The sequence below is a fragment of the Alexandromys fortis genome, unplaced genomic scaffold, assembly GCF_014885135.2.
Source record: "Alexandromys fortis isolate MF-2015 unplaced genomic scaffold, M_Fortis_MF-2015_v1.1 scaffold_196, whole genome shotgun sequence".
Taxonomy (NCBI): domain Eukaryota; kingdom Metazoa; phylum Chordata; class Mammalia; order Rodentia; family Cricetidae; genus Alexandromys; species Alexandromys fortis.
The window spans coordinates 436321-452628 of record NW_026068078.1 but is presented as its reverse complement, the minus strand read 5'-3'; the positions used below and the strand labels follow the sequence as shown (position 1 = coordinate 452628).

Sequence of the window (16308 nt, the reverse complement as noted above, 5' to 3'; positions counted from 1 at the left end):
GGAGGAGGAGGAGGAGGAGGAGGAGGAGGAGGAGGAGAAAGATTGCTCTAAATAAAGTCCTGAAAACTGCTGCGAGAAGAGCTCTGGTGTGGTTGCGTCTTCCTTGCGGGATGATCAGGTGACACAGGGAGAAGAGAGACTAATTCTAATAGTCAAATGTTTACTCCACAGTGGTTATCGTGCAGATAGATAATCTATAGTTATAGACTAAAGGAGACTAAAATCTACTTTCATTGATCCAGAGGCTTCACTTTATTCCATTAAATGTCATTTCTTCAATCTGCAAAGTAAGAAATGCCCCCATTTTCCACAAACATTCTTTTAAGCTGCATATTCTATTTTTATTATTTTTTTGAACTTTTTATTGTTTTTCCATATACTAGTTACAACACAATACTGATGTGCAGGAATCACAGCAACTTTTTGTTATCAATTCATTTATTTTTATCATTTTTCCTTTTACCTTTTTGTACATTTTGAAATTTATTTTCATTTGGTGTACATGTATACATTGTAAGTATTATGTTTTGAACATTTGTGAGACTCCTAATACGGCTGCTGGGGACTAAACCCTGGTCCTCTATAAGAGTCGAAAGTATTCTTAGTCATGAAGCTATCTCGCCAGCCCCCATCTTTTCCTTTTTAATTCCTTCCTTTGCAGTCTGCTATTTCTTCATTTTCTTCTTCCTTCCTAGGTTCTCCTGTTATTATTGCTTTTGTCTCCTTGCTTTATTTCCATAAACAGTACCAGATCTGCAATCTGACTGTACACTTCATAAAATCCCAAAATTTCTAGTAATATATCCTACTGGACATAAGGGTGATAATCTGTCCACCCCTTTGGGTCTTCGTTAAATTAAAAAAAAATCCTTTTTGCTCAGCAAATAATAGAGCTAGCTACTTACTATCTGTCTTCATATCTCCAAATATCTTCTAGTGTCCTATTTTCACTCAGTACCTTCCTCTTGTACCTCCATTCCATTGCCAAACACAGCTGCTCCAGCCAGCATTCACAACATTATTCCCAACCCATAACATTTTAAGGAGTCGCTGGTCAGATTGTCAGGACAAGATAATGAAGCTGCTTCAGCTCTGGTCTCTGTAAAAGCTGTTTAGAATGAATCTAAGGTTTCTGAACCCTGGAGACCTGTTTCTTCTTCCAACAGGGAAGCACACATGAGGACTAGAGGAGCAAAAGCCATCAGCATCTGTGAGAACAAAGGTCACACATTATGGGTATCAAGAGCCAAGTCATTTAGAATAACAGAATCGAGTTCCCAGAGCCTCCTTGTACTGCTCACTCCCAGACTTCTTGCTGTCATCAATAAATAGCCTCATTGTTGGAGCCTTGAGCATTGCCTACACAAGTGCCTATGCCTCATTTCTAGTTGTCATCTTTCTATTATTCCTTCATTGGCATTTTCTAAGATCCCCTATAAACACATGTTATCTTTGTTTAGAATTTTTTTCTTCTATATTGTCTATTGATTTCATCCTTTAGTATATTGTGACTATTATCCACGTTATTCTTCTTCAGGGGTCCTAGACATGAGCTTCCTTATAATAAGGGTTAATATGATAGTATTCTGAATTGAATTGAATTTGAACCCAATTCTTCCTGTCAGTTAAAAGAAAAACCAACCTACAAGGAGCTAGTGTTCTTTTCTTCCTAAGTAATGCTTCTTTTGCTACAGTTCTTGAGTTATGAGACAAACTTCAAATTGGTCCTTAAGGACCAGTTATGCCATACACTCTACAAAACACAGGCCTGCCATCCTGGTGGTCCTCCCTCCATTGTCTTGGCAATTGTTTTATATTAATTTTTCTTTCCTGTTTTGATGTTTCTTTGGAGATCCCTTCTCCACATTTTTAGCCCATGTATTCAGTTACCAAAAATGAACACTTTACACAAGCTACACAGATCAATATACTTCAATCCTGTGCTCATAATTATTGTCTTGGTCCAATAAGAAAAGTACATGTTTCCTGGATTGTATTGGCCAGAACAGGATTGTTTTTATGCTGATATTAACAGTAATAAAATTACTATAAATCTGGCACTTCCAAAGCTCCTTGCACCTCAACCACAAGTCTCTATGGGAAGCCAAAATAGGAGTGAGCTTACCAAGGTCTAGGATACGGGTATAAGAATCAAAGCTGTTAGTGAAATGTAGGTTCTTGGGACTAGAATATGATTCCTGAAATCTGAGTGGCATTAGGAAATATTAACTGGGTTGCTTAGGCACTCTGTTTCCTTCTGTATAAAAATATTAACTCTAGGTTTCCCTGTGACCTCAAAGTTCATGTGCTGGACACTTGATCCCCCACTGAAGTAGTACTGAGTCATGGTGTACTGTCCTCATGAATGCATTAAGTTATCACATAAGTAGGCTGCCTGTGGAAATGGGTTCCTTATAAAAGGATGAGAGGCCCATCTTCTCCTGCTCTCTCAAACCTCTCAATGTCTTTACCCATTCATTAGATGACCCAGCAAGAAGAAACTCACAGTTCCCAGCAATGCCATCTTAGATTTCCCAATTGCCTTCACAGAAGTAGGGAGGTACATTTGTGTTTTCATATATTACCATTTTTAGTATTTTGTTATAGCATTACTAATGGTGTAAGACAATAGTGGTACTTTGTAATTCAATATTCAATGTGATAATTAAGAAGGTGATAACAAAGAACTTAGAATCATCACCCAAACATAGCAATTAATCCATAAATGTTAGCTATTAGGAGCATAGACATTTCCCCCCCATAGCTTTGAAGTTGGATAGAATAATAAATCATTATTTTTCTAAAGAGGTAGCTTAAGTCATGTTGCTTTCACTTGTGAAGGGTCTTGTTTAATAAAATGAACAAAAAGCACAAAAATTTGGAGTATACAGGTTTATGAGAGACTCAGTCTCTTTCTCTGGGCTGAAGATGAGAATGGGAATCGAATCAGCTGATTCTGGGCCATCTGGCCTCTCTTACTTGAGGTTTATCAGTCACATTACAGGAGGGCTCCATGCCCATCCCCCATTCCTATTTAAGAAGAGTTTTCCTTACTCTCATCCTGTTTATTCTGTAAAATCCTGCTTCAGTATAGCCAGTTAATAATATCTCCCACTGCAAAAAAATTATTTTTAGACCTCCATAAATGTACAAAAATGTGAAGAATCAAATACAAGGACAGAGATAAAAATGACAGAAACTATTTCTGTTATGAAAATATATGCTCAGTTCATTTTATTTAAGCCTTGTACTGGAAACTTTTTTTCCATAGTGGTTTAGAGTAAATACTATTATTACTAAGCAGCCCACACACTAAATAGCATACTTTTCTTGGTGTAGATTTCTGGAGGGATATGCAAGGGATTTGCATGCTTAAATCCCATTAGCACCTGTCACTGGGATTTATTATCCCACCGTGAATTCTCCACTTACGGGAGCCAAGAAATAGGAAGCCCTTGCACATGGATTGAAAGGAAGCTTTTTATTTTTATTTTCAAAAATGAGCTGCATTTCATGTTGGTTCCTTAAACACCTGCGGTATCCCAAACCTGAAAGGTCACATTCAGATACACGTTGGGTACAATTTTATTCACACTTGATTTTTATTCAACAGCTAGAAAAGCCTACAGATCATTTAAAAATGCACAGGGTGCTATTCAGAACTTGGCTCAGTTTTCAAATCCACTGGCTCACACTCCTCTATTCAATATCCAAGAAATATTTATTGACTTTGTGCTAGGCTATATTCTATATTCTGGGCAGAGCATGTTGAACATAATAGGAAAAATATCCTCCCCTTAAGATGCATACTTTCTATTGGCAAGTATTTATATTGCACATATTTATAGATGTACACACACATATAGATGTATAAAATAAGCATTCAGAAACGTGGGCAGATGTGTAAAATAAGCACTACTTGGAAAATCCAAGCAGGTGAGTGGAATAGAAGCTGATAACTCGCTTCGATTTCCCAGAAATTAGTCAGAATCTGCAGGGATATTTGAGTCCAGATCACAGGGATTTAGCAAGCCTGCACTCAGCAGCCTCTGAAACACTGTTGTTTTCATGAAGACAAAATTGTGACAGTCAGTGACACTCCAAAGGCAGTGTGTGCCAGCCTGCATGCGAGAGCTGCTCTCCTTAAGGGGCTTTCCCTGCCCCAGTTCATGTGCTCTGACTCTGCTGTTTCTCCACACCATTTCTCCAGCCCGTCTCCTGCCCTCTTTAGGCTGAATTTCAGTACTGAACGACTTTCCTTTCCCTATCGCTTATTGTTGCTTTTAAGGAATAATTCCATGCAGTATTGACTGCTGAGGGCTTCAAAGACCCAAGCAAGAGGATGTGACCATTTTAACCTTTCTCACCTGCCCTAAACTTTGAAGATTCTTCCCATATGAACCTCCAGCCAACCAAACCTGACCGAATAACAACTAGAGATCAGGCTCTGTGCTAAAGATGAGGGATGAAAAGACCTATGAGGCAAAGCATCTGCTTCAAATGAGTTAAATTCTACTTGGAACTTAAAAAGGAAGGGTCTAAAGAATAAATGATTATCTCTTTGACTTCATCATTGTTTCAGACAGGTTCTTTCTGTATAGCCCTGGCTACCCTAGAGCTCACTGTGTAGACCAGGCTGGCCTCAAACTTACAGAAATTCTTCTGCCTCTACCTCCTGAGTGCTGGATGAAAAGCATGCACCACCACACCTAACATTTTACATGCTTTGGGGTCTTGTTTATACACACTGAGTTTCCACAGAGATTTCTCTCATGGACTTCAGGCTCTTATGCTTCTTGGGGAAATGATAAAGAAAACCACTAGATTTAATCATAGTCCCTTCTGGTGGTATTATTCATTATGGTGATGGGTTATCACTACCATCCACTGTGTGTGTGTGTGTGTGTGTGTGTGTGTAAAATATCCACATAGCCATTATCATTCAAATGGTTACTGACATAAAAGTTAAAATTGCCATCTCACCGAAGACACACTTGTAGTATCCAGATTGGTGTGTGAGCCAATAACTACAAATTTGGAGAACACAGATACAAGCCTACTCTCAACCTTAACTGGAGATAGTATTGTGGAACAGAACTGGCTGAAGGAGAAACACTGAGAATGTTCTAGATCAAAGAATAATCAACAATGACTTTATGCCAGGTACATTACCCACATTTAAGCTTCACATAACCCTGCATATCACTCCTTTTAGTAGACCCATTTTACAGGTGAGACGAAAAGACACTTGGTTGGCCTTTTTGGCTAATGTCATGCACCTGGTAAATGAGTGCGGCCTGATCCGCCCATCTGGCACGAGCATGTGACCTCTTACCTAAATATCATGATGTGGCCACGTGAGGAAGCTAAAGGAAATTAAGCGTCTTTAAATTGGCAGGCAGTCTCCATGGAAATGAAAAAGGGGCTAATTTTGTCAGTGTCTCTCCCAAGAGTGACCGTTCCCAGTCTATGAAATTCATCCGCAGCGTACATAATGGGTAGAAGTTTCAGCGGAACTAGGTAGGCAAAATCATGAGGCATTAGCAAAAATCTAGGAGAAGATTCCAGAAAAAAAAAAATCAAGGCACGAGAAGGTTATGTGATCTGCTCACCTGAACAGAGTTATGACTATAGTACAAAGTAGATTTGAAATTCTTGTCTTCTCTCCCCCTTCTTCCTCCCTGCTCCCTCCAGTGGTGTGTGTGTGCGCCTGCCTGTGTGTTTACACATGGCTCTTTTCCACTGTGATCTTAACTATTACATGATAAAGTATTAATTTGAAAATGCAGTAATCCTAGAAACGGATTTCCCTCACAATGCTATCTTGTGGAGCGTAACTGGTACGTCCATACGTTTGCCTTCCTTTTGTTTAGACTGGTCTAATTGTACCCGTTTATCTTTACATTCCGCTTCCACCCTTATATAGGGAATCTACGACCTAACTAATCCTTCCACCCCGCCTCAATTCTTCCCGAAATGATGCAGATTTTGTCCTCACTCGCTGCTGTTAGGAATGTGGAGGCTAATTCATAGGCTCCAACATCATTTGAGTATCTAAGAATTTTGTTCTGTCTGTTTTCAGGGAGTTTCTCTCTCAGTATTGCCTCGGCACTCTTTATACGCTGAATATCAGCAGTCACCAAGATGAACAAGCAAAGGAAGCAGTACCGAGGGAGTTCCCATTGATTTTTAGTTTTTGTTCCACTGCAAATAGGTCACAGGCTCGCAGAGCATAAAACAGCCTGACTGGCGCTGACAACCCAAAGATAGTGAGCTGGGGCACCGCAAACGCTTCTTGCCTTCTTTCCCATCTCTGAGAATAAGTTCCAGCCCGCCTCCGGCTTCATCAAGCACAACTCCCCAAATCCTAGCGCGAGTGCAGTCCTGGGGCGTCTGGCTGACGCTTGGCCGGCTCGGGGACACTGCCAGGCGGTGGGCTGAGCTCCGCTGGACCGGGCCAAGTGGCCTGAGGCGCGCCCGCAGCGCTGGCGGAGCAGGAGTCTGGCGCCCGGCAGGAGGCTGCGCTGCCCTGGCCGTGGTAGCCTCAGCTTCCAGGTGTCCCTTGTCAGCGCTGGAGCGAGTGAACCCGGTGGACTCCACCTTCAACACGAGGCGTGGATCTCACTCCATCCTCGCTTACATAAGGCGGGCGAGCGCGCTCCCGCCTCCGCCTCCCTCCGCCTCCCCCCACGCGGAGTGGGGCCGCGCCCTCCACTCCTCCTCTGCCAGCGCCTCCCAGGACCCCCTCTCGTCCCACTCCAGGAGGTGACTGTCGCCGGACCGTCGGTGGGCGGGCGGCAGCCGGGGCGTCTCTCTCCTGCACAGGAGCGCGAGGATAGGAGCCAGGAGCGCCTCGCCCGCTCGCATCTCCTCCCACTCTCGCCACCTCCCCTCCACGGCGTCTGTGCGATCCCCGCGGGCGCGGGGACCCGAGAGCAGCGCCCGCTCCGCTGGCGGTGGAACTGCGGGAGCGGCCGTGGTGGCCGCGCTGCGCCTCCCTGCCTTTCCCGAGTGGGGGCAGAGCACTCGCAGGCGGGAGACGTCAGTGGCTAGGCGCAGAGGACGAGGGACCTTCAAACTCCTCCTCGGAGGCTCTTCTCCACCCCCTTTGGCCCCTGCCCTTGGAGAAAGTGGAGTGTGGCGCTCGGGCGGCTGTTATTTCTCAGGACTGCCTGGTGGCGGCTGGATTCAGCCTCCTGCCCGGCGGGGCTCTCTGCTGTTCGCGCGCGTCTCTTGGTGGCGTTCCCCTTCCCCGCACACCTCTGTCGACGATGAGGAAAGGTCTGCGGGCGACAGCGGCCCGCTGCGGACTGGGACTAGGATACTTGCTGCAGATGCTTGTGTTACCTGCCCTGGCCCTGCTCAGCGCCAGCGGCACCGGTTCGGCCGCTCAAGGTAAGGGGGTCCACAGGGCGCGGCGGTCACCTCCCTTTGCTTCTGCCTTGCCTCTTTTCTGCCTCTCCGTCTCCCCGGTGATCCTAGCTTCCTCGTCTGCCTGATTGCCTCAGTGGAAACCACTTTAAATTTCACTTTCCGAACTAGTTAAGAAACCAGGTTTTCAGCATTAGCTCCAGCTGAGGATGGACCCGGGGTATGAAAGTGTGGCCGCTGCCGCCGCCTCTGTGCCTGTGGGATTCTGGAGTGCTTTGCACTTTCAGCCCCACACGCGGACGTTATTGCATACTGTACACATGGAGGTTTCCAAAGGCACTGGATAGTGGCGGTGTGGTGTGCCAGACATGCGCCCCGATATGCGTGGTGTGCAGAGACTTCCCGCGGTGTGCGGTGGCTGGGCTTGCTGATCTTCTCCCATCTCAGCTAAGGAAACGTGTCTAGGACCTATAGGTGTTGGTGCCCTCAGTCTGCTGGTGGGGCGTTATGGAGATGTTCAGTTTGCCCAGAAAGGACAGGCTTCGGATGTAACTGTTTCTCCACTGGCAATATCTCCGTGTACCCTTCCCGCCAGGCGAACCTTGAAAAACTTCATACCCACAACCCATGGTGAGAGACTCTAGCTGTTTCAAGCCAAGTCTACAACTCCCAGGAGTCGGGGTACTACTAACCAGTTTTAATGCACGTAAGCCTTGAAGTAAGCGTGTGACATCCTGAGCAGAGCCGAGTTAGGAGGGCAGCAGTTGTTCAGAGTTGAAAACGTGTGAAGGCAGAGGGGAGGCACCTAGACTAAGGGTCATCTTTTGGTGTGTGCGGGGGGGGGGGGGGGGATGGCGTCCCTTCTTGCTCAGTGAGTTTTAGGAGTTGGTGCAGTTTCCAGCGGTTCAAACTGGAAAGTGGGTAAAAGAAAGGCGGAGCTTTCTGGTTTATCTCCTGTCACCGAGGCATCTCATCCAAGCCCAGTTCCCACCCGAATCCTTCATCCACTAAACAAAAAAGTATTTATTTATTTTATGCCTATAGCCAGGAGACGATATCGCTTTGAAAGAGGCAGCAACTGAGAAGCAGTTCAGAGACCTTCCTATCTACACACACACACACACACACACACACACACACACATACACACACACACGTCTGGTTTGTTCCACTTCTTTTATGAATTTGGAGAGATGGGGAGGCTAAGCCGTAACCCGGACTCCTCCATTGATGCGCCTAGACTGGTTTTTCCCACTGCACACTTCATCTCCTAAAATCTCAATGCCCTGGTGCAGGAAGAGGGTGATGAATGCAGAAGGCAGCCTGGAGGCCAGGCAAGTCTGGTGCTTGCTCCCGAAAGAGGTATCATTAGCAAGGCAGTGTGAATCAGAGATAGCTACTTAAGAAGAATGTGGGTTTTTTTTCCCCCTGCTACATTACTAAGTGGCTATGCTCATAAATCCTTCCTTCCTTTTTTGGACTGACTCTCCCATTCTTGGGGGTCAGCTCTGCACACTCCCAGAGCACATCTGACCATTTTCAAGGGACTCTGTGTTGGAAAGCCCATATTTCTTGAAATTGATCAGAAGTTCTCAGGACACTGGCCAGGAATGCTTAGAAGAGGACCTTAGGAAGCCTAAGTGAGCAACCTGAGGAACAGTTCTGGCAGCAGCTATGTGACTCCTGCTGGAAACCCTTGTCATTACTGGGTGCACAAAGAACTAAGCCTTTGGGGTTGAGGAGCAGGGTAAGAAATGGTTTGGGAGCAGGCAAGTTAAAGTCCCCAAAGATGCCAAAAGGAAGCAGGATCCCTGCGGAGAACTTACAACAGCCAAATTAAAAAGACTGGGTAGGAGAAGAATCGATAGAGATAATCAAATGGGGAACTGTAAGTGGATTAATATTGAAAGGAGGGAGCAGAGCCTAAAAGAAAAGGAACCCCGGATTCTCTTTGCCTCTTGCACTTTTTCTTCGTCTGCTCCAGACAAGGCAAAGACTGAGGATTAATTCTGATCGTAGACAGCAAAAGAAAAGCAGGTTCAGCTGTGTGTGTGTGTTTCTTGGTGTGGTTTTTCTCCATTTACTTTAGTTCAGGGAGAATAACATTTCTCCTTCACATCCCATGGTCTGAGAGGCAGGATTCCTACTTTTATCTTTGTTATCCTCCATGTTCCAGACCACCAGCTCTTCCTGTGTTATCTGTGCTACATCAAAGGAAGTGTAAAGCACAGAAATCTGCTATCAGCTACTGTCCCTGTGGCTGCTACTCATTAGCCAGGCCTGTTTACTACTGACCTGCTGTTAACACTTTCTTCTCAAGGCATTCACTGCAGGATGGTCTGGGAGGCAGGCTCCCATCTCCTCTCCTGTATCCTTTCTCTTTATTTTGCATTAGAGCTCCCACACATACCCTCAAGGTGCCATTTGCTTGTTCTGATACTTTAATGACCCCAGTGGGCTATTTTTATGAATGCAAGCACCTATGCAATTAGAACAGGGACATTCATTAGGTACTTTATAATGTGAAGGGTTTTAATCTGTTGGAGCAGTACTGTGAAAATGAGCTTTTGAAAATAAATATGTATCTAGTTGAAAACAGCCTAGGAGAGAGAGGGGAGGAAAAACAGCACTTAAGATAGAACAGAGAGAGTATCATTTGTGAGTGAATGAGTTTTGCAACTGTGGTTTAAAGACAGACAGCAGTCATTTTAAACAGGTCCTTGGGAAATTCTCTAAGCTGTAGGCAACAACGTTCCTCTCTCTGCATGGGCTCTAATTGTTTCATTGAAGATTGCTGGGAAACCTTCACTCCAGGGAATTGTCAGGGCTCCTGACTTCCAAGAATGAAATATTTTTACTAGGAAGAGCGAGAGGAGAGGAGAGGAGAGGAGAGGAGAGGAGAGGAGAGGAGAGGAGAGGAGAGGAGAGGAGAGGAGAATGTGTTCATGAATTATTGTCTTCTATCATGCCAGCCTTACACATTATAATGCCTCTCTTATCTGCCACCAACTAGTGTTATGTGTGCTAACACCTTCAAATTCAGACCAGAAAATTACTGAGGACAAGTCAAAGATAATTCTCATTGCGTTAATTTATAATGTGTTCAGAAAACAAGTAACACAATTCTCTTGGAGAGAAGGAAATCATACTTTCAGGACTTTATGCGTGTTGCTGTGTTACTGATGAATTTGATTATTATACTCTCATGTACTGCTCAATTGGGAGAACAAATTCATGCATTCTCTTTGGGGATCTGCAATAAGTGAAAATAGGCAAGTTGGCCTTTGTTCGGCAGGTAATCCTGTGCATTCTAACTTAGTGATAAAAAGTCTTCAGAGAACAAAGTTTCCAAGCACCTACTTTAAAAAACAAAGCAAGGAGTGTGGTGGTATACTCCTATAAGACTCTCACTGAAGGAGGCTGAGGCATGAGGAATATAAGTTCAAAGCTACCCTGTACAACAAAGCCAGACTTTGTCAATAAAACAAAGAAATCATTACATTATAATAAACATCCTAGTTAAGCAGGGAAGGATCATTTAAAGTGTCTATCATTGCACCTTGGGAACAGATCATCATCAGAATTCATACCAATATACGCAAACAACTCGCCTAAGGATATAGTGGAGGCGTGAGATGTACTAGCCTCACTTTCTTGGCTTATTTAGTGTTATTGTTGAGACTTAAATCCAACCGCCCTCTGCGTGCGGTATCCCTCCTATTTGCATGATTGGGGGAGAATGTGCTTCATTAGGCCTTAACTGGACATAGCACGTTTCTGATTTAGGTCATAGCTTTGCTGGAGCAGCAGAGGGAGTCACTTTCAGGAGAAGCACTGGGGATTGTAGTCATTTCTGGAAGATGCTGGAGGTAGAAATTGAGCCTAGACTCCGGTCTTGAGGTTTCAGCCTAGATCACATGTGTAGTTGACCTTTGTGTCTGGGGCACTTAAAGTCAAATCTGTTTCCATTTCCTGCACACTCGCTTGAATAGAGTGTGTATCAGAAGGGATGTTCCTAACAAACTACTCTGGTCCACTGGTATTATATCCCAGACTGTGTGTTGCTTGTTGGAGACTTAGACTTGAATAAACTGTCTTCAACCTCAAAGCAGACCTGTCAGCATGGCATATTAATTTCTGAGTTATAACACTGCGTTCAGATATGTTCCTTGTGTCAACGAGGCTGTCTCTCTTCTGTGAGTGATAGTGGGGACAATTCTAACATTTTTATACATAGAGGATTAATGGTAGTGATTTGGTTGCCAGTAGTAGGGAGGGGACACTTGGGGGTTGAGGCAGTCCAGGCATACACTCTCATTCATTCTTCCCCTCTTCTGCATTGGCTGGTAACTCATGAGCCACACACCTCTGCCCCCACCTGATCCCATTACTGGAATTACAGCTGTGCACCAGTATGTCTATGTTGGAAGTGGGATTTTCCTGAAGTATTTCAAAAGTATTACTTGTATTCAGATCCACCCACTTCTTGATAATGAGGATTGGGTCTAGGTCCCTGTACATGTTGTGCCAGGCAACTGCTATGGCATGCTGCTGTAGCCTCATCCCGATTTACTTGGAGTCAGTGTCTTTCGTTTATGACTTTGGGGAGGTCCAAGCCAAGAACTACTCCATGCTGTATGGCCTGCTCTTCCTGTTAGCGCAGTGCCTCGTAAGTCTCCCAGCCTCTACTAGCTACGTGCCTATGCCTAAGTTATTTAACTTTTCAGTGCCTTAGTTTCCTTACATGGAAGATGAGAAAAAAAATGCTGTAGTCATACTTGGGTTGAATTAATAAATGTAAACCAACTAGAGTAGTAGGTAGCTCTCAGGAAGTATTGTAATTCCTTGGCTTCCAACTTAGAAAAAAAAAAACAGCAAAAAGTGAAGCAACTGCACCAGTATTTCAATGGATTCAACTCTATTTAAATTTTCAGATTTCATTTCTTGTGATTGTGGTGAACATAAACATTAAAGAGTCATTGCTATATTTTTCATGTCCCTCTCTGACCAACTTTGAAGACAAAGCTAAACATTTCAAGAGACCTTTATGTTTATTTTACTTATAGTTAAGACAAACACATTTCTCCTGCAAAGCTGTCGTTCTGTTTTAAATTATTGATAGTGAAGTTCTGCACTTAACCTCAAATACCTTATCTTCTTTCTTCCCTCTTTATCTCTCTCTCTCTCTATTTCAATTACCATCTCCCTCTCAGTCTCTTAATCAACGACTTCCTGGATCCCTGCGTGGATTCCTTTATTCTACTGCTTACTTGTATTTATTGCTGTTTGTATTTGTTAAGGAGGACTCCATGAATCTGAGTACTTTTATATAGAATGTCAGTTCCAGAATGTTTTAAATACAAACTCAGTGACAGTTTTGTGCTACTGAGTTGAAGTTCATTTTCAGGAGTAATTTTGAAATGCTGCCATATTCTTATTTGTAATTTTTTTAAAATGTAGCCTATAGTTTCTCTTGTGTTTTGTCTTAAAATTTACAAAGTTTTGATACAAATTATTTTGTGCAAGTATCTCTTGCACAAAACTCACAGAATCAGAAGTACTCAATGTGTGTATCCTCTCTAGCAATTTGTATACGCCAAAATACTTTTTAATGAAAGTTTAAGATGTATGCCTCAAGTAGGTATACTCTTTATAAGGAAAAATGAGAAAATATCAAGCTATAATTTGAGCATTCATTTAAAAGTATTGGTTTGCATTTGAAATGTGGCCTTTCTCTCATTCTGAACACTACTGCCCCCACAGAATTATACAGGGAAGTTCTGAAATACACAAAAGAATGTACTAGAATTAAGGCACTTAAACAGACCTTCTCCACACAGGGCTGAAGTACTGTGACATCAATTAAACTGAAGTTATAATCTAGAAAGTCAGCTACAACTTTGAAAGTGCCTAACCTGCAGAATTTTGTCCTTACATCAGTATACCTTTTATTAGCAGAGAACAGTAACTCGAAAGTGCTTTGTGTTGCAAAGTGAAGCATAACATATGAAAACTACAATGTTTGGGGAATACCCTCTGCTAATTAAACCACACACCGTGTCTTACTTTCTCACGGAAGAGAACGGGAACAAGGTGAACCTTCATCATATTGACATGCCTACTGGAGTTCTTATTTCAAATAGGAGAAATAGCATAATCCTATTAGCATATGATATTGATTAATCAAATTTAACTCCAGAGTTACAAGCCTTATTTATTTTAAAATGTTGTGAGAATAGGGGGCTATACTTTCATTAATCATTGTGTCATGCAGCTTCTGTGGCTAGTTTCATTTCTCAGCAATTATGAGAGCAGTAAAAGGCCTTAAAAGATGAACACATACTTTTTGTCCAGCTATGGATGCTAAACAGAAACTCCTTCAATACATTTAACAGGCTTAATGAGTGCTAGAATTTCTAAAAGTCTTAATTGATTATTTAATTGTGGACTACTCAAACTTAAATATATTTCATTGTGTTCTATTTTTTCCCCTATTGAAAAGTCTTATATAGGAAGCTTAATTTCAATAAAAAAATAGGTTGGTGCTTATATATTAAAATGTTTCTGAAGTTCACTTATTAAACCAAATGTGTCCAGGAACATAAATGCTGGCCTTTGTTTCTCACAGTTCATAAAAGCTAAGGTGAGTATAGAAATTATGAAATTATTAAAAGATAATAATATAAAAGTTTTGAAGTAAAAACTTTGAGAAAAATTATCATGTAAAATTAACTCAGAAGTTACATTCTCACAGAAAACAGAAGTTTTATATATTGTATTAGGCTGTAGGATGCAACATATTTCTAATCATTAGCAAAGAAAATTCAAAAATAAGATTAAAATTAAAGGAAGAAGTTTATCATTCTACTTCCAATATGTTTACAAGTTTGTTACTTGTACTTAAATATTCTAAATAATTATGGTATCTTTTTTTTAAAATACCATGAACTGAAGGAGTCCTTTTGAAAAACTAACTCCTTTGAAATTAAGCAGTCAACTTACTTTGACAGAACCTAAAAATGATAGTGACCATAGGACTGTTAACTATTTTGTGGGTTTTGAGATCTCTGTTATCTCTAATCTAAGCCAAACAAACCCCAAATTATCACCTAAACAAAAACTGGAAGATAAGAAAGAGGAGTAAATTCTGATAACTCTGAGATTGTACTGGTCTTGGCTGTTAGTCAAAAGAAAAGTGATATATTGTATCTCATTCGAGTAAAGACTGCAAAATGTACACATTGTGGCCACCCAGTGGAAAGTTTCAAGTTTAGCAAGTAGTAATGCTGTATCACTCTAAATAAAATAGCAACTATGTTGCCTCTCCTTTTCTTTGCAATCTTCTTCATTCTGGATCCCTAAAATGATGCGAGACTTGTGTCATAAGTTGACTTAAGGGACTCAACCCAAGGACTGAAGGAAGCTGACACTTGCCCCCTCTTCACACACAGGGCCTTCACCTTGAAAAACAGAAACTCAACTCTGACTGTTTTCAGGAGTGGAGGGGAATCTTTTTGTTTGTTTGTTTTTTATTATTCGTTATTGGTTCAATCTGAACTAGAGGCCTAAGTAAGACTGATTTCTCCTCATAATATTGAAGAAGTTAATGATATAAAGCTTACATATAAATCATGTTGTCTTTCTCCAACTGACAAAAGGATTTCCAAAGTGTTTTCAAAGGCTGTGTGTGTTAAGAAGTTGTATCTGAATCTTTCATGTATCTGTTTAAGCAAGATGTGCTTGACTGGGAATTAGATGAGCACTAATCCGAGACCCACCAGTGATTTTTTTTTTTTTTGAAATGTGTCACTTAATCTGAAGCTACCTTGTTAAACATTGGCACTGGCAACAATACCCTGTTGTTTCTGAAGGCTCACCTGCTTGGAAGAAATCCGATAGCATGATGCTCAAATTATATGAGAATTCTTAGGGACAATTGTCCCTAAAAATGAATTTGCTTAAGTGGAACTGACTTAATAGAATTACACTGCATTTGGAAAGTGTTATCGCTGTCTGCCTCTCCATGGTGAGTGAAAATCTTTATTTTTATACCACTACTACACACATGTCTCTCTCTACAAATAATGAAAAAGACTACAGTGAAACTGCTACCATTATCTTGCAATCACATGATTGAGAAAACTAGAAAGATGGCTGGGAACATTTTCAGCTGTAGGTATGACGTCCTAGTTGTAAAAAGGAGGGATTGTTATACTGAATTTATTATAAGTCAAATGAAAGACATGCAGGCAATTTTGAATCAATTAAATAACTAGCTTTTATAGGATGATTTTAATGAAATGAATAAATTATAAGGAGTAGGTAAATACAGTTTGATAATCTCCTATGAACATGTATGTGTATGTGAGTGTATGTGTAGCAATGAGTGTGCACTGTGTATCTGTAGTATCTTTGATTTTTTAGAAGAAAAACATTTTCAAGGAGAAAATAAACCTGTCTAATCAATGCTTTATTTTTACTTATGGAGCTCATTTCTGACGGTGATTATAAACTGGCAACTCAGATTTCATCACAAATATCCTACTAAAAAATACATCCCACTTTTCTGCAGAAAGTTGCCTTTGCAAATTGCTGAGTCATTTCATTGTGTGGTGTAGAGACTCACCTGTCTCATCTGTTAGCAACAAGTTGTCTCCTGATACCACGTGAGGTCGACTTTCTGTAGCCTATGGCAAACAGATGCAGGACTTGTGATGTTTTCCCCCATAGCCTTATGGTGGGCTCTCATGCACTGACTACAGTTGAATGTCTATGATCAGTAGAATATCTATTTCCAAGCAGGCAGGGGAACAACTCTTGCACAGGGTCCTGAATCTTTCTGACTTCTCTAAGAGAGTCAGGGTTGTTCTGGAAGTGCCAACCATGAAGTGATCTTATACATGGGCCCACTGAAGGCAAGGTCAGCTGGGTGTATAT

The 16308-nt window shown here is 41.9% G+C and overlaps 1 protein-coding gene across 2 annotated transcripts in view; it reads left to right on the top strand.

Moving 5' to 3' along the window:
• The first annotated feature begins 7151 nt into the window (after window positions 1–7151).
• Unc5c (unc-5 netrin receptor C) overlaps window positions 7152–16308 on the top strand; it is a 328599-nt gene continuing 319442 nt past the window's right edge. For both annotated transcript variants that reach the window (XM_050121748.1, XM_050121747.1), the window contains exon 1: window positions 7152–7395. In XM_050121748.1, the coding sequence (XP_049977705.1) occupies window positions 7272–7395 (124 nt within the window). In that variant the 5' untranslated portion in view covers window positions 7152–7271. The remainder of the gene's footprint in view (window positions 7396–16308) is intronic.